At 39.9% G+C, this 19,124-nt stretch overlaps 1 protein-coding gene across 1 annotated transcript; it reads left to right on the top strand.

Annotated features, from left to right (window-relative positions):
* The first annotated feature begins 488 nt into the window (after window positions 1-488).
* On the top strand, window positions 489-17,071 carry LOC113411928 (autocrine proliferation repressor protein A-like). Its single transcript, XM_087954190.1, has 6 exons — window positions 489-621; window positions 6,136-6,323; window positions 14,055-14,153; window positions 15,273-15,362; window positions 16,256-16,430; window positions 16,947-17,071. Exons 1-6 carry the CDS (start codon window positions 489-491, stop codon window positions 17,069-17,071), a joined length of 810 nt encoding a protein of 269 aa, XP_087810316.1.
* The last annotated feature ends 2,053 nt before the right edge of the window (window positions 17,072-19,124 follow it).

The raw sequence follows: 19,124 nt of genomic DNA on the forward strand, positions 1-19,124 counted from the left end.
ATCTCATTTTAAGTCTATATTCACGGCTTTGAGAATAACATCCTTCACTTCCCTTTTACAGCTGGCTGAATATCAGGAAAAGAGTGGTCCTATGTATGTTTGTGACTTTTTTCTTGGCTTCTCCAAATGTTGGTGCTGTTCCTTACTCTCCAACAAGAGAAGGAAAGCTCCTAATTATGCTTGCAATTAGACTCGTCCCCCAGGACGTTGGGTTCTCTTGTATAACGTACCTCAGGTTCAGCCCTCTGGAGTTGCACATATAAGCAGAAGTGGAATACTTGGTCCGGCACTCCTTTTGAAAATCACTCCATGGTAGTTTTGAGGTGAGGAATAAGACAAGTAGATCTCTCCCACCCATTTGCCTGAAAAGGAAATCCTGGATCCTTCTGAGAAAGGAGGAGGAACCACACACAGCTCCAACTGTCTACTGAGGCATGAACCTTCTGTTCCACCTCTTCTTTTTCATCCATGCGCCCCCTGTTTACCCAATGGACCAGAAGGCTTTGGAGGATTATGTGAACCTTCCTGACCCTCATTACAGTTATACCCTTGTTTCTAAAGAGGAGCACCATGACTCCACTGTCTATACCATCAATATGACCTCACTGAAGTGGTTGGAAGGTAAGTAGCCCTCTGGAAGTGGTGACTTGGGACTTGTTTGCTTGTTGCTCTTGGTGGAGAGGAAACTTAACCCTTCTCGGGGAAGAAATTATTAAAAAGGCAGGAGATGTTTTGATAAGTTGGTAAAAATGTCCTTCTTCATAAAGCATGATGGGAACTAGATGCTCCCTCCCCTCCAAATCCTCTTTTCTATTATATTCCACCTGTAGTTTGAATATAGATCCTTGCTTTACTTACCTAAATCTGTGTAGGTAAGTGAAAGGTAGAGTAGCTGCACAATGCTATTGTCATTGGAAGCGGCAGGAAACATTCAGCTGGAACCACCCACCAGCCTTCCAAAAGTTATGGTAACATGAGGCTCCTGTGCTGATCATTAAAAGACTCATATTCCTTTGATTTGTTTCCAGTGATTGGAACAAAGCATAACTCAGTTATTGTGCTTTTTGAAGAAATTACAGTGGAATTTTATTTATAGATGAAATTGTATAAATAGTATTAAAACGGACCCAGTGAAACACTTTTCAGAATAAATAATTTGTGGGTGGCCAACAAATTCGGCAAAGAGGTTATTTAATTAGGGTATGTTTTCCCACCATCTCTCCTGCCAGTCATCCCATATCTTGGGGATGTTATGCTAATCGTCAACTCAAAAGCAACACTTCAGGCCTTTCTAGCAGAAAGGGGTTTTAGGGGCCATTTTGCTCCTGCCTCCTATTCAGTAAGATAGAAAAGATTTTACTTCCTGTTTTTAACTTTTTATTTCGCTACCCGGGTGAAGTATAACTCTACAGATTTACAACCAGATTTACACAGCTATAAGGATAATTTTATGCAACGGTAACTACAAAGCTCCATGAACAAGAATCTGGTTATCTGGCATTTGCTCAGTGTCTCTCTCACCCATGCGAACTGCTTCCTTGAAGGGCAATGCTTTTTCTGATAGAGACCATATGTTCTTTCAAGCACTTCCAGCCTTTCCCTCAGTTAGGTTGTTCAGCCATGGCGGCCTTGCAAACCAGTCTCATTTCTCATGGCTTGTACCCTCTTGAGCCAGCTAGAATCCTTGCTGATCCAAATGCAGGTTGGGCTATTCACAGACTTTGTCAGTCTTGATTCTCTGTACCAGCCATCACAAACTGGACACCTCTCACTCTTTCTCTTTCCACAGATACATGGGATGCATCTCTTAATGGGTTGATTCACCTTCCCTGAGCTTAGCTGCAATCAGGCATATCAGCTGGGCACAGGGCAGGGTGGAGAGAAAAACCTGGCATATTCACCTATTATTTTTTCCTCACAAGCAACCTTTTGGTCGGTTGCTTCCCTAAATGGGACAATTTGTTCCCTATTCCCCTTTTGTTTTCTTAAGTTGCCTCATGAGTAACCACTCTCTCCCTTTAAATTTTCCCCCTTTCCCCTCTTATTCTGGAGTAAACTTTCTCCCTCATGGCTCAACTTGACTCAGCCTTCCATCCTTCCAAGGTGGGTAAAATGAGGACCCAGATTGCGACTTCCGGTTTGTCGGCTTCACGAGCGGCAGGGATTTGCGAGCTGCGCGATCCCTGCCGCGCGCTAGCGCTTTGGGGCTCCGACCCAGACGGGTACGGAGCTAGGCTGCCCTGCAGGGCAGCTGAAGGTAGGGGATCCGGAGAAGGGTTTGGGGTTTTGCAGACCCCCTCCCGGCCGGCAGAACCCCCTTTTCCCAGGACGGTGCAGCGGCGGTCCGTAATGGCGCCACAAAGAAGCTGGCAGCCGGGTAAGAATGCGCAGGAGGAAGTGGAGAAAGTGCTTGAAAGGAGAAAGTTTTTCTTGGCTCCTAGGACTCTAAGACATATTTAACAAAATTCCTGAAAAGTATGACTTTCTGAATGATACCTTCGAGAAGAGGAAAAAGCGGCAGTTTAATGGTGCTAAAAGGATAGCTTACCCTCTTTTTCTACGGAATAAAAAGTGAATATTAAGAAATCTATTTTTTTTAGGTGAAAACTGGCTTTAAGCGATGAGTGGGAAAAGAGAGGACTAAAAAAAATATTTGTATGCTAAGACTTTGTTGGAGGAGATGCCTTAAGGATTGAAAGACTAAAATATATTGCAATAAGATTTTAAGAAACAGATTTGGACTTTCTTTTCTCTGATTGATACTACCCTAGGAGGAGAGAGTGGGAACTCTGTCTTGGTTTGGACTGACTGATAACTTTGGGATTGTCTTATTTTCCTTTGGAATATTCTGACTGTTGTAAGAGAAAAGAAAAGAAAAGATTTATAATGGCTCCTTCTATTGAGGAACTGAGAAAAGATTATGAGCAAGCAAAAAAATGGTAAAGCTGGTTTGAAAGAAGCCTTCCCTTTTTTAGAAATGGCGCTTATTAACTATCAACAAACATTGCAGCAGATGAAGACAGCAGAAGAAGAAGGAGAGGAAACCATCTTTAATAAATCTCAGAACTCGACCAAGAGGGAAGGAAGAGGGAAGAGAAGAGAAATAAAGGACTTAAGATTTAAAAAACATTTAAGAAAGGGAAAAACAAGGTGCAAAATCAATATAAGGATGGTAAACAAAAGGGAAGAGGAATCGACAGAGAAGGGAAGCCAGTAAGGCAGAGGCTAGAAGAAGGGGGTAGAAAGGTTTGTTGGGAGAAGAAAGAAAGGGAAAAGGTGGAGAAAAGCTACAAAGTTTTGAAATTAAATGGGAAAAAAGGAATTTTTTTAGGGATAAAGGATAAGTATAATTTCTTCAAAGAGATTTTGCAAGGTACATAAGATGATATGGTAGTATTGTATTAGAAATAGAAAACTTAAATGGCTTAAGAGTTGATAAGAGATTAAAATGTTGAAATGTTAATAATGATTGGTTTTAAAATATAATATGAGGGGAGATTTAGAATATTGAGCTTTAATTAAAGAGTTTAATAAGATTATGGGATTGATGTTATTATAAAATTTTCATTATAGTATTTGTTTTTAATATTTAGATCTATTGTTTAACTATGTATTTAATTATTTTGGATGTATTATTCAGTTAGAATGTACCAAGCAAAATCGGATTGGGTATTCTAAAGATTAATTTGATTAATTTAGTGGGAGATAGAAAGGCATCATACTCTGATTAGTGATTTCAGGAGAAATTTCTTTTTTTTTTATAAGGAATGAGACAAAGGTACAATAAAGAATGGACAAAAGATACAAATATAATGACTCAAATTAAGATGATTAATTAAGATAGAATTAAAAGAGTGAAATATGGGGAGAAGTTAATATAGAAGATTTAGAATGGTAAATAAAATAAGTAATGATATGTAAGATGAGTATGAATACAGTTGAAGTCCATGAAGAAAGAAATACCTGGGTCCAAGTTACTTTCCAAAAGATCTTTTTTATGTTTTGTGTGTTGTGTATATATGTTTTTGGGGGAGAATTAATGAAACCTTGCAGAAATATAGAATGAGAATAATGGTAACTAAGTCAGAAAGAAATAGATGAAATAATAATAATAAAATGGAATAAGAGTAAAGAGAAAGAAAGAAAATGGATAAGAGGTTTTGTATGTTTATATGGAAATGGTTTAAAACAGAATTATAGTTTATCTGACTTGTTAAATTTATAATGGAAAAAGGTTTAAATATGTAATGGATAATGACGACTTGTGTGTTTTGAAAAAAAATAATAAAACTTGTTTAAAAGAAAAAAATGAGGACCCAGATTGTTGTTGGGGACAATATGCTGACTCTGTAAACCACTTACAGAGGGCTGTAAAGCACTGTGAAGCAGTATTTATATAAGTCTGTTATTGCTATTGTAAATCTGTGTTTCCTTTTGTATCTCCTTTGATTACCTAAGTCATCCAATTACTTATCTTTTTCCTGGCCATTTTTTCCACCATTTGAATTAAGCCTGCTAACACTGAGTACCCCCACAACCTCACACTTTTATATTTTTTATAAATTATCAGTTCCTTCCATTCATTACCTTATCCAGATTACCTCTCAGGCTCCCATTGGTCTTCCCAGAAGCCGCCCTCCTCACTCTGTGATCTAATTACCTTATCTATTCATCCTTAAGTTCTGTTTCCTATATCCTGCAAATGCTGAGCCCTCGTCACCGTCAGTTTTCTTACCCTCAGATTCTTCTCTTCCTTCTCATAGCAGACCTCTGTCATATACACCGCTCAAAAAAACAAAGGGAACACTTAAACAACACAATGTAACTCCAAGTCAATCACACTTCTGTGAAATCAAACTGTCCACTTAGGTAGCAACACTGATTGACAATCAATTTCACATGCTGTTGTGTAAATGAATAGACAAGAGGTAGAAAGCATAGGCAGTTAGCAAGACATCCCCAATAAAGGAGTGGTTCTGCAGGTGGTGACCAGACCACTTCTCAGTTCCTATGCTTTCTGGCTGATGGTTTGGTCACTTTTGAATGCTGGTGGTGCTTTCGCTCTAGTGGTAGCATGAGACGGAGTCTACAACCCACACAAGTGGCTCAGGTAGTGCAGCTCATCCAGGATGGCACATCAATGCGAGCTGTGGCAAGAAGGTTTGCTGTGTCTGTCAGCGTCGTGTCCAGAGCATGGAGGCACTATCAGGAGACAGGCCAGTACATCAGGAGACATGGAGGGCATGTCCATGCCCCATGGAGGGCAACAACCCAGCATCAGGACCGCTACCTCCACCTTTGTGCAAGGAGGGACAGGAGGACCACTGCCAGATCCCTGCAAAATGACCTCCAGCGGGCCACAAATGTGCATGTGGCTGCTCAAACGGTCAGAAACAGACTCCATGAGGGTGGCATGAGGGCCCGATGTCCACAGGTGGGGGTTGTGCTTACAGCCCAACACCGTATAGGACGTTTGGCATTTGCCAGAGAACACCAAGATTGGCAAATTCACCACTGGCGCCCTGTGCTCTTCACAGATGAAAGCAGGTTCTGGGAGTGGAAGTCCACAAGTCTTAAAGTTGCTAAGGTTGGAGACCCCTGTATTAGAGGCTATAGCCCCATGATGGTGAACCTATGGCATGCATGCTGGAAGTGGAGGTTGCCTGAAAGAGTGCCTGGAAGAGAAGTTGCCTGGAAGAGCGCCATTGCGCATGCGCACATGCGCACATGCACCACTGCCCGACAGTTGATAGTCGGGTATCTGGCATGTAAGCATGGGGGTGCGCAGGAGACATGCATGCGTGTGCAGAGATACATGGGGCATGCTGGGGATCACACATGCATGCACAGGGGGCATGGGGGGGCAGCGCGCATTGCCTTCACGGGAGCCGGAAAAGGTTAGCCACCACTGCTATAGCCAATGACTTGGCTAAACTGCCTGATAGGTCTAGTCCCACGCTCTCTCTGGATCTCAACAGGATCCATCAGTTTCCTGGGGCAGAGGTGGGTGGCCCCAGCGATTCCTAGCAAGTACTTTATGATGTGATAATGTATGGTTGTTAGAGTTTGTGCCTGGTTGCATTGGTGTGGGGCTTGGGAGTCTTATCTTTACTATATCTGTCTTTTCATCCTCAGATTCTGAAGTGGATAAAACAATCTGGTGGCATATGGTGACCATGACTACACCCAAAGTATATAAGAATGCCCAGATGAAGAAATCGTGTTTCCTTTTGCTTGCTGGTGGAAGAAATGACGGTCTAGAAGAACCTGCTGAATACTCCGCTGATCAGATTAGAACTCTAGCAGTCACAACTGGATCGTACGTAAACTTTTCCTTAAGGAGGGGTAATGACAGAAATTCGACAACTTCTTAGGAAAAGTTCTCAATGGTTTCCATAGGTATCAGGAGCCGTGGTGGCATAGTGGTTAGAATGCAGTATTGCAGGCTAATTCTGCTGACTACCAGGGGTTTGTTCCTCACTGACTCAAAGTTGACTCAGCCTTTCATCCTTCCAAGGTTGGTAAAATGAGGACCCAGATTGTTGGGGGCAATATGCTGACTCCATAACCTGCTTAGAGATGGCTGTAAACCACTGTGAAGTGATATATAAGTCTAAGAGCTATTGCTATCACCAATCCTACAGGAATTAGGAACCTGAAGGCAGGAAGATACGTTGTAGAAAGCAACAACTGAATTTGTATCAACTGTACATCTACTGTATCTCTAGTTATTTTTATGTTTTGTCTCATATAAGACTGGGATTTAAAACCTAATAATAAACAATAGGGGGAGGAAAGTGGAATAGAAGTAGGATTAAGCAGGGATGTAACTCCATCTTCCTAGATTAAGAATTAATAAAGTAGGAGATTGATTGTTATTGGTACTTATTTGGACTTCTTGAATACGTTCTTCCAGAAGTTTTGATCACAGCATATTCTCCAATCCCTGTTTCTTTATTTCATCTGATCAACCAATTGGTCCATCATGTGTCTTTTTGTAGATTTTCCTATGACCCCCCTAAAAACCATATAAAGGAATTAAGATAAGCACAAAGGCTCCAGAAGGTAGTTTGAAATATTAAGGGCAGCAAAGGAGAAAGAACATTAATCTTTTGAGGGAGGAAAAAGCTGGCAAAGGAAGAAGCGGAACAGCAATAACTGCAAACTTTATCAGAACAAAAAACAAAACAATCAGAGGACTGAAGGAGGAGTTCAGCTATTTGCATAATCATGATTTATAGTATCATCCTATATTACTCTGGAAATTTAAAACATCTCTTCATTGCTGTTATATCAGCATATTGGTGTCTGGAGATGCTTGAAGGTGCTATAAATCACTACTGTGGAAATAATTTGGGGGTGGGAAAGGAAAACCAAGGAAAGAGAACAGAGTAGATACCCCAAAGTGCACTTACTTTTGGTAACATCACACAGAAAGACTTATCCTATGTTACCCTTGTAACTATTGTGTGAGGTAAATTGGCTAGTGATCTTCATAACTGAGTTAGATTTGAACGTTGACATCTCAAGTCATTATTTAATTTTGTATCACATGACTCACAATGTCACCGAGGACACTTTCGCACTAGTTGCATTAAAACAAATGTCTTGTTGTTCCTTGGGGAGCCAGGTTGTGCCTATGTGTGCTTCTGTGTGTGTGTGTTTCTCTCTCGGGGGCGGGGGGGATGCTTAGTGTCTTGGTAATCTAGCAGACAGTAGAATTGCTCAATAAATTATGGTGTCAGCTAATGTGTGAAAGAACTCTCTCTCATGCCCACATCAACATTCATGTCATTTGGGAAAATACACAGTACTGCTCATAAAAGATGTTTTTCCTCATACTAACTTTAGTATAATGCTGTGTGTAAAGGTAATTTGAAAACTAGACCTAAAGTCTAACAAGGATACTTTATCCCATGATGCTGCAGCCACATTCAGCCAGTTATTGCATGTACTATATACATGCATACACACATAACACACTTTTTATGTTAACTTTTAAACAAGAAGACAAAAGGTAACACAAACTAAGGGAAAGAAAGGAAGGGGAAAAAAGGAAAGAAATAAAAGAAAAAGCAATAAGTGTAAGAAAAGAAAAATATTGGAAAAATATACATATACATTACACACACACACACACACACACACACACCCCTTTACCTTCATGTTCCACATTGTCTCCGGTTACTCCTGGTACTTCTCCAGTTTCTCATATTCTATATATAAAGACCAAAGTTGTCTCAGTGATGATAGAACTGCTTAGGGCTGTGATTCCTAAACCGGACAAGTGGCTCCAACAGATTCCAGGACCAACATCAGACCTCTCTGTCCGGAAGAGTGCAGTCCAAGGAACAGCTGAGATACTGCACAGAAGGAGGATCCAAGATTTAGGAAGACATATACCACACATAAGCACAACAAGGGAATTTTTATATAAAGAGAAAATACAGTACTGTACATACATACATACATCTCTCTTTCTCTAAAGTTACACCATAGTGCTCTTCTTTCTATAATCTACCCTGTCTAATCATGAAAACCATAAATTGCAATTTCATTCTTTTCACTTTTCTACAAAAAATCCAGAAGAGGCTTCTAGTCACCAATAAAAATATGTCTTTTCTCTAATTAAACAAGTTATATTTAATCCTAATATTTTTCTTCTAAATATATATTTTTGCCATTGTTTAAATGGTACATCTGATGTCAAAACACGTACATTGTCTGAAGCAAAAATATCATTTTGGGCAAAAAAAATCATTTTATTACACATATTCTGTCCAAAAGTGACAGTTTTAATTTCTCCCATCTTAATCTGTCATTCTTAATTTCAGTCCTTGTTTTAACATAATTATTTTGAAATAGCATACGATTCATTTGTCACAGTAACACTCAAATGTTTTACTTTTTTCTCACTCTTAAAACACGTTTTCTCCATCATGTCTTTGTTAATATTTTTGTCATCTGTTTATTAATCTCAAATCTGCTTATATTCAAAATGCCTTTGATTTTCCCATTAGTGCTTTTACTCCCTCTAGTGGATCTTCTAAAATTAACCTCAGGACATTCACAAATGATCTTAATTTATAAATTTCAAACTACATTAATATTCTTAGATGCAGAGAAGGCCCTCTGATGATTTGAATTTTGTTGTTGTTTAGTTGTTTAAAGTTCTAGAACATACGAACTTTATTAAATAGATAAAGTTGATTTATACTACTTCTCAGAAAGCACAAATAATTGTTAATGGAAAAATAACAAAACGTTAGGGGACAAGACAGTATGTCTACTATCTCCAATTTTGTTTATTTTGGTTCTTGGAAGTATTTAATAGAGATACAGGTAATCCTTGACTTATGATCACAACTGAGTCCAAAATTTCTGTTGCTAAGCACAATAATAGTTAAATGAGTTTGCCCCATTTTACAACCTTTTCTTGCCACAGTTGTTAAGTAGGTCACTGCAATTGTTAAGTTAGTAACACAATTATAAAGTGAACCTGGCTTCCCCATTGACTTTGCTTGCCATAAGGTTGCAATAACTGATCACATGACCCCTGGACACTGCAATCGCCATAAATATGAACCAATTGCCAAGCGTCTGAATTTTGATCATGTGATTATGGAGCTTTTGCAACGGTCATAAATGTGAAAAACAGTCATATGTCACTTTTTTCAGTGCCGCTGTAACTTTGAACAGTCACTAAATGAACGATCTTAAGTTTCTGACCTGTATATGACAAGGTCAGAAAATTATGGGGGTTATGATTAAAAAAGAAACCTATAAGTTATGAGTGTATTTTCTAAATATAGTGTAATAATTATTTGAATATCCTCTCCAAGGCTGCACTTATGTGCCATTAAGATTTTTTTAAATGAAGACTTTGAACCCCTGTAAAATTCAAATCCACACTAATCCATTATTTTCTTATATTGCGATACTATATTAGAGTTGGATCTAATGGAATAAGCCTAATGTTATTCATCTGAAAAGCAGAATGATTCTCAATGTCACATAGCTAGAGACATTGAGGACGCAAGCAAGGACCATGAATTTTAGAGCAAACCGATTGCATTGCATTGAGCTGTGGTGGGGCAGTGGTTAGAATGCAGTACTGCAGGCTACTTCTGTTGACTGCCGGCTGCCTGCAGTTCGATACTTTGATTCTGACCGGCTCACGGTTGACTCTGCCTTCCATCCTTCCAAGGTGGGTAAAATGAGGAGCCAGATTGTTGCGGGCAATAGGCTGACTCTGTAAACAGCTTAGAGAAGGCTGTAAATCACTGTGAAGGGGTATATAAGTCTAAGTGCTATTGCTACTGCTATTACAGGACCCTTCGCTACTAAACAGCAAACATAACCACCATTCTCTGCTTTTCAGCCACATCTAAAAATCAGAGTTTTGCTACAGCTGATAAATACAAATTGGCTACTAAAGGAGTTGTTCATAAAGTACAACATAATCCATTCCCATTCGTTCCAATTGCAAGTCAGATCTTTACCTGGCATATATGGATTTGGGGGTGGTGAGGGTGGAGAGACAAAAGTGGTGGAAAAATGCTCCCACAATTGCAGAGCTCAGATTTATTGTTTTTCTAAGGAGTGGGTGGGATGACGAATGGATTTTTATGTACCTGCAGTTTGATTTCCATTTTGTTGAAATGAAAAGCTTGGGCCCTTTCAATTGTTACCTTCTGTTTAGAATGGTGCAATTGTCTTGACTTAACAACTAGCCACAGATACTTCCAGCCCTGTGACAGCTGGGGATTCATGGGGTCATAAAAAGGGGTTGAAAGCTGGGTCGAGCCTACAGACTGACTAACTTTAAAGTGGCACCTACCTGATGTTACTGGTGTCAAACTATTTCTTCTGAGTTTGCCTATTACAAATAAGCGAAGAGTGGGAATGCCAGAGTGGGATGATGTTTTTGTTCTTTGAAACTGGTTTGGACTGACTGGTTTGTCTTGGCAGGGTTGCAGTTCTCCTGATGCAAATCCCCTTCCAGCCTCTCACTTTCTACGTAAGTACTTGTGGGTTTTGCCTGCTTTGAAGTTCCCTTCTAGCTTTCAAAGGAGAGGTAGTGATCACGCAGGACAATAATTTTGGACCCCAAAGGAGCTGCTGATGGAAACTTTCTGTGACACTGCAATAGACTGTATGGCCTGCAGAAGAAGAGCAGGTAGTAACATTCAAAGGAAAACAGAATCCACAGCCAGCATTTCAAGAGGCATGAACTGAGTGGATTAAAAATATAGCCACTTAGAGGGGTTTGTTTTTTTCAAAATGAAATCACTCATTTATTCATCGTGTACACGTACTGAAATACTTAATCAATGTAAATAATATTTGGAAATAATGTGTATTAAACACACACACACACACATGCACACACATGCCAAAAAACCCCAATGTGTCAGCTGGTGCTCCATTCAAAATCCAAGAAAGAAATACTTTTAATTAGAGAAAAGATATCTTTTACTGGAAATCAAGTGGTAGCAACAAAAGAATTCTGAATCTGAGAAAATCGGCACGTAAATCACATATACAAAGTAATGGCAACGTTCCCACCCCCAATAGTTCAAACAGTTCCTCCAATTAAAAATTGTGTATCCCATCATGGGGGCATCTCCAGGTGGTGATGAAGCTTCAGTCCGTTGACCTTGACATAGTTTGATAAAGAGTTGCAGCTGCGTAGCATAGAATAGAAACCTAAGGATAGAATAGAAACCTACGCAAGAATGTACTCCCCCAATTAATACAGTTCTGGTTTGTAACACCTCCAGCTCACTTCCCATAATCATTTTCTCCCTCCTCCTCCCATTACTTATGACAGCCGAAAGATGCAAAGCAAAGAGAGAAAATCTTGAAGGCTGACACAATGGTTAATGGATAACATATAATTATACATGCACATACTGTATGGCTCTTGAGTAAATGCTATAGATTGGCCTGCCACTTTGGAGCCCTACCATTTTTCTTATGTAAATTAATGTGCATGGACTAAGCAGCCTTTCAAAACTTGGGAATAATAGTTCTTGTCATATTCTGGAGTTTCCATGGCAGCAGGAACAGATCCAGAAAAAGTTCTTGAAATTCTGATCGTGCCAGTATCCCTGTGCTGACATGCTTGACATTTGAGTGCTTTGCAACTAGTGGGCATTTACAATAATTGCAACGTCCTGCAGAAACACAATCACTTTTTATACATTTCACAACCAGCTTCCAATAAGCAGAACCAAAGGAAGGCCAGTAAAATTACAAGTTGCAGTGAGGTGATGGCTTGCTTAACAAATGAATGGAAAGTCCATTGCAGTCATGCATTGTTTTACTTAGTAACCATGTTCCTTAGCAATGGAGTTTTCAATCCCAGTTACAGTTGCTAAATGAGGTACTTGCATCACTTTTACAAGAGCAATACACTGCAGTTACAGACATGATACATTGATATATTTTTTTCTAGACTGCAGTTGAAGAGAAAAATACAAGTATGACTGTAAATCAGTGGCTAAAAGTCTCTTGCTAAGCAGAGAGATTTATGTTGAGTGCTGAGCAATTTGCAACAGATGGTGGGAAGTGGACAAAATGCATTCTTTCTTGGAGCAAGTGATAGTATCTGCCATTATTTTGTAAAACAAGAAATGACTTTTTTTCCTTATTATTATTATTTCCAGAAACATCCTTTTGGGATGAAGAATATAACAGAAAATAGTTTATTTGCATATGTTTTATGGAGATTTATTAATGATCCAACCACTTCACTGGACTGGATCATCCAATTCCCAATGGTCAAGGTAATCCTGAAATTCATATACTTTACTATAGAGTTGTAGAGTTTGGGATCGTCCAGAGATTATTGGGCTCTAATCTCTATCAACCCCAGAAGAGACAACTTTATAACACATAGAGCAGGAATCCCCAATCTCCAGGCTGTGGACCAGTACTGGCCAGTGGCCTGTTAGGAACCCAGCCGTGCAAGTGAGCGAAGGTTCATCTGCACATGTGGGATCTAGGTAGTGCATGAAACCATCCCACCCACCTACCTGGTCCATGGAAAAATTGCTTTCCATGAAACCTGCCTCCGGTTTCAAAACGTTTTGGGACCACTGATATAGAGGACTGCAGATTTCCCATATTTACTGTAGAGTGCAGCTGTTGAACCCAATGGAATCTTTCTAGAGGACAGATGACTTGTGTAGCTATATTGTCCTTCTAATGCCTGTGTCTGTAGATCCCTGGGCCGTGCCCCCACTATCAGGCTGTGGTCGATTGGAAATTGGGCCACACAAGTGGTGGGCAAGCCCATGCACGCATGCACAGCTCCACTTGTGTGAACAGTGGGCACTCGCATGCGAAACTCCATTGGTGTGAGAGGCGGGTATTGCACAAATGAAGGTGCACATGCTCATGCACCTGCCACTCACATAGACCCCTCTCCTGTCCTCCCCCCCCCCTCAAGTCTGCCAAGCCAGAAAGGTTGGGAACTGCTGCTGTAGACCACATGTGATTTCCTGTGAGCTGTAGAAAACTGCTTTCTATTTAAAGTCAGCAATGCTTAATTGTCAATGAAAAGAAAGAAGAGAGGCAGTCTCAGACCAAACTGTTCACAGGTGTGAACAATAAAAAGGTTTCCAAAATACTGTTGTTCTCTTCCTAGGAAGACTTCATAAAAAAATCATTAGCAAATAACTTGCACTTACCACATTTAGAAAAGAATGACAGGACTTTTAAATACATGCACCTAAATAAATCCTTGTGGCCCCTTTAAGATTAGCTTGGCATCACCAGAAAACATTTAATGACATAGATGATGCAATGGCTGGCCTTTCATGTTATGGGAAATGAATAAAACATAATAATTGCTCTGCTCTCTCACATGTTGAGCACTGCTTGTTCTGTTTCTCCTTTCCAGCAGAGAGTGGTTGGTTTTTCACAGGAGCCTATTAAACATATACGTTTAAAACATAATTTTGTTGATGCTTTGAACGTACCATGTCAAATCTGCATTAAAGCCAACCTCTTTGCAGAAGCTATAATCCTGCTCTCTTCCTATGCAGGCCACTGTACGAGCCCTGGACACAGTTGCGGATTTCTTGCTGAAGCAGCCTGGTGAAGATATACAAATCACCAAATTTATGGTACTAGGCTCATCCAAGGTATCTGAGAGAGCCAAGGCCTAAGTAAGATGGGTGGACAATTGGAATTACTTTTTAAAGTATGCTCTCTTTTCACCCTCTGGGGGTCACCCTCCCCTTTACTCCCCACCCCCCCCCCTTTTGTCTTCTCTGCTTCTATTTCCTCTTTGGTACAGCTAGCATAACTTGGCTGCAAAAATTCTGTTAAACTCCAAATGACAACAGAGTTTTCTGTACCTGCTACTTACATCTATTGGTTGCCTGGATTTTTGCAGCCCAAGTGTGATAATCCATGCAGATTTGATTTGTCTGGCATCCAAGAGTCTACATCAGAGGTGGGTATTCAGCAGGTTCTGACCAGTTCTAGAGAAACGGTAGCGGAAAATTTGAGTAGTTCGGAGAACCGGCAAATACCACCTCTGACTGGAGATTTTGCAGTATCCTTCCCCTGCCACGCCCACCAAGCCACACCCACAGAACCTGTAGTAAAAAAAAAATTGAATCCCACCACTGGTCTACATAATGGTGACAATACTGCTGGTGCAGTGGTTACAATGCAGCATTGCAAGTTGACTCTGCCCACAGCCAGGTGTTTGATCCTGGAGTACTCAAGGTTGTTGACTCAGCCTTCCATCCTTCCAGGGTCAGTAAAATGAGGACCTAGATTGTTGGGGGTAATATACTGACGTTTGTAAACCATCCAGAGAGTGCTGTAAAGCACTATGGGACAGTATATAAATCTAAGTGCTATTGCTTTTGCTATTGCCATTGTTTGAAGGGAGATGGGGAGCAAAAGAGACAAAATGGAGTCCTGAGGTAAGTTTCCAAGTCTTTCTTCATTCTCTGTTGCCTGCCAGCACAAATTTTAAAGTTTACAATCAAGACAGCTGTATAATAGTATAAAACTAAAAAAAAAATCTACATATATGTTACGAGAAAAATGGGTATAGATCTACAATTAATCTTTCATGTGCTAGAGTGATGGTGTAGTTTATTGTAGGCCATGTGGCTGTAAACAACAAAAAAGTACTCTCACTATTGTCTTTCTTCATTAAAGTATTTAAAAGGCTGTCCATCCCAGAAAAATTCCTGGCTTTATTTCCAGCAGCTCTTCTCCATCTTTCTATCTCCCCATCTTAGCGTGGATGGATTGCTTGGCTGACTGCAGCCATTGACAAGCGTGTGGTGTCATTTGTCTCAGTCGTTATGGACGTCCTGAATTTTGTTGAGGTGAGAGTTTCCAGGTGCAGTACAGAATACACCTGTACTTTGTGTGTACTGGATTGGCTTGCAACAAAAGAAATCCTCTGTTCTTCCAGATTTTTCTAAAGGAGCTTCTTACCTTTATGAAGGAGCTCCATTATTATAAAGCTTAGAATATGTAATCAAAGCCTGATGGTTTCAGACATTAATTGGGTGACTTCAGCTATTGGAAATGAAAATCAGATTATGGTGGAAGCTGGTGTAATTCTCACAAATGAAGGGCACAAGGTTGGGAAAAGCTGATATTTATACTACAATATGGTTTAGTGACAGGACCTCAGGAGCCAACCAATGTCAGATAACATCTTTGCTTATAGAAAATACTAAATGTCTTCCAGAAAGAAAATAAACATTTAAAACTTTTCCATTTGGTTTTTTTTTAAGGAAGAGTACAGTTAGACTGTCTTAAAAATAATTGGAAGTATTGCCTTTATCCCTAGAAAGTTCAGTGAAATTATCATCTCTGTTACTTCTTTCAGAATTAAAAAAAAATAAAATGAAAATGGGCATTTGTTCCAAAGCAAAGATGTTATCTGATGTGTCACTAAAAAAATGGATGCGTCCTAACAAACTGTCCCCCGAAGAAGCTATCTCTTTCTATGTTACAAGACCTGCATTTGTGTACCCTGCCTAGTTCATAGCACATGCCACGTTCCCTGAGAATTTCAGAGAGTTGCAATTCTCACAAATGGAGGGCACAAGGTTGGGAAAAGCTGACATTTATGTTACAATATGGTTTGAACCCAGGATTACTGACAGGACCTCAACAGCCAAAAAATGTCCAATGTTTGCAGGGTTGGTCTGCCCATGTGAGTCAGCTACTTAAAAATCTAATGCCAACAGTCTAGCTTTTTGTCAAGCTTCCGTTCATTGCACCAAAAGGTCACAGCTATAACCTTCTGCAGAATTTACATCACCAGTACAGATCATATTGTGGCTGGAGTTTCGCACTGGCACCTTTCTACTACATCAACATTACTCAACAGATCGATCATCCCCGTTTTGAACTTATTGCTTCAAATATCGACCCTTTGAGTAAGTAAGCACCACTGAAGTTGAAATGAGAAGGTTGAATTAATGAAGGACTAAACGTATAGGACTGTGGTATTTAGCAGGATACAGGTGGATTAAGGGAGATGCAGAGTATGTGAAAGAAACTTGAGACATACCATGATGGATTGTGAGAACAACCTTGAGGGACAGGAGGAAGAGCTGCAGCCAAAGCAATGGTCAGATAAGAGAAATATCAGCTCAAAGGAGGAATAGAATTTGAGAAAATGTTTCAAACCAGACTTTCCCTAATTCTCTTCAGGATAAAAGCAGGGAGGGGAAGATACAACCAGAGTTTCTAGATTCTGTTACTTTGACCCTCTACCTTTGATGTTCAACCTGCCTTGAAGGGCTGACATGTACTTAAGGTGTGAGTGAGGGGACAAATTAAATATCAAAAGCAGTTCTATTCTCTTTCCTCTGGACATTTTGCTTTCTGCTCAACTTGAGGCAAGGTTGAGATCCACACACCTTCCTTTTTTCCCCTTTTTCTGTTCCCAGAATATAATGAGCATTATATAAACAAAACAAAGTACCTACTTGTGGCATCAGGAGATGAAATGGGCCAGCCTGACAATTCTTATTATTATTTTAATCAGCTAACAGGAGAGAAATATCTCCGGTGAGTTGAGCCATAGTAGAATGTACTCTGGTGTAGAGGCTCTTGAGTTGCATTTTTTGGAAGAGTGGAGTGGAGAAATAACCAGTGCTCAGCGAAAGTTTGAATTAATGAGTTGCAAATAAATTGTATAAAAAGAGTGCATCTGAGAGCTTTTAATACAATTACAACTTAATTCTTGCAACAACTATACAGGTAGCATAGGTTAGAGTTAGACAGTCACTTTCAAATGAGAAAAAAATATTCCGCTGGGCAAATTTCATGTAACTCAATAAATGAATTTATTTAGTCACACTAGAGCTTAATGAGAGACAGTGGAGGAGAACAATCAGACTTTACTGTTCCTAAATGCCTTGTAATAATGACAAGCTTGCCTTATTTGGAAATTGCCTCAAATATAGCTTGAATTCCAATTCTCTAATACTGTTTGTGGATTTATTGGACTTTGCCGATTGGTGAGTAATATTAATCCTATATAATATCCAAGGATCACTAAATAGCCTCCTTGGTCAAGATAGAGGAGAAATGGCATTTTGTTTGGGAGCAGAAAATAACCTAGTATTGCAGCTTATTTTAACACCATAGCAGGATTTGTTTACTTTGTGTGCCAATGCAAAATTAAATAGGCAACTGTGCAAAGTTGTTTCAAAGCGAACTCTTGCTATTCAAGCAACGCCTGCATTTCACACCTTTCTCACCCTGATCGTTTACAGGATCATCCCAAATATGAACCATGCCTTAGCTTTCTATGAAGACAGTATTGGAATTCCAACCGCCACTTTTTACCTTATCACCATGCAGAATCAACAGCATCCCCAGGTCCATTGGAACAGGACTGTGGTGAGAGACATATTATTCACAACAGCCAAAACAGTTAATCTCCTATGCTAAAATATGAGCTTAGGTTCCACAAAAGGGCATTTTCAACAAACTATTTAGTCTGGTGGACACTTCTTGGGAAATCTTCGTTACATTACTCATTACGGTACTTTTAAGTACAGTGTTTAAATTAGTTATTTCTTTATTTTTGAGCAAACATTAGTCACAGCAAACCAATATAGACTGTACTCCCAATCCAATTCTGAGTGGGAAAATGTACTTCCCATTCTTTGAGAATGGGGGTGATGAAGGTGGATGGGAGAACTGGGGTTGATGGGAGGAGGAGGGCTGGAGAAGGAAGATTACAGCCCTGAGGTTCACGTGCATTACCAACTGTTGGGGTAGAGATCAGAGTCCATACGTTCACTTGTAGTCCTGTCCACCAGATACCAGCCTACCAATTATGTCACTGCAGCTGAGATAGCTAAGGCAAAAAGGATCAGCTGTGGTGGCACAGTAGTTAGAGTGCAGTGCTGCAGGCTACTTCTGCTGACTGCCGGTTGCCTGCAATTTGGCAGTTCAAATCTCACCAGGCTCAAGATTGACTCAGCCTTCCAATCTTCCGAGGTGGGTACAATGAGGACCCAAATTGTTGAGGACAATATGCTGACTTTATAAACCACTTAGAGAGGGCTGTAAAGCACTGTAAAGTGGTATATAAGTCTATGTTCTATTGCTATTCACTTGCCTGTTTCTCCCCGGATGTCCCAGTGTTGTTTCCACTACTGATTTTGCACAGAGCTCTCTGTGGTCCAGTAACTGTAAAATTCTCTCAGAAAAGAAGATATCAAATAAATAGAAATGTAAAACTTAAACAGATATAGCAGAAAAATCCTACCCTTTGAAAAGAAGAATCCCAGACTTACCCATGCGCTGATGTGACTTGAATCTGCCTACCTCTTAGTGCATGCTTTCTGTTGCAGCCGTCATTCTTACCCCTTTCAAATATCAAATCCAGCCTCAAGTTACCAAAATTTGCTTGTTCCATAGACCAGGTGTATATAAAGCTACTTAACTGATGGCCTATTATATTCTGACTTCATCAGGTCATAATAGAGGATCATGAGGGTTGACTTCCAAATACATCAGGACAACACCAAATTGGAGAAGACAGCATTAATGACATGGTCATCCAATATTTGATTTACATACCAACAATGTTTTTTGTTTCCACTTAAGGA

This window comes from Notechis scutatus, chromosome 2 (genome assembly GCF_049901735.1).
Source record: "Notechis scutatus isolate UNSWTSFEM ecotype Mainland chromosome 2, rNotScu1.2, whole genome shotgun sequence".
Lineage (NCBI taxonomy): Eukaryota > Metazoa > Chordata > Lepidosauria > Squamata > Elapidae > Notechis > Notechis scutatus.

Excerpts from the sequence above, each read along its gene's own strand:
- LOC113411928 (XM_087954190.1), top strand. The coding sequence starts at position 489 with ATGGACCAGAAGGCTTTGGAGGATTATGTGAACCTTCCTGACCCTCAT. Across the intron at positions 6,324-14,054 it reads CAGTCACAACTGGATCGTAC|GCCACTGTACGAGCCCTGGA; the intron begins GTAAACTTTTCC and ends CTTCCTATGCAG. Across the intron at positions 14,154-15,272 it reads TGGTACTAGGCTCATCCAAG|CGTGGATGGATTGCTTGGCT; the intron begins GTATCTGAGAGA and ends TCCCCATCTTAG.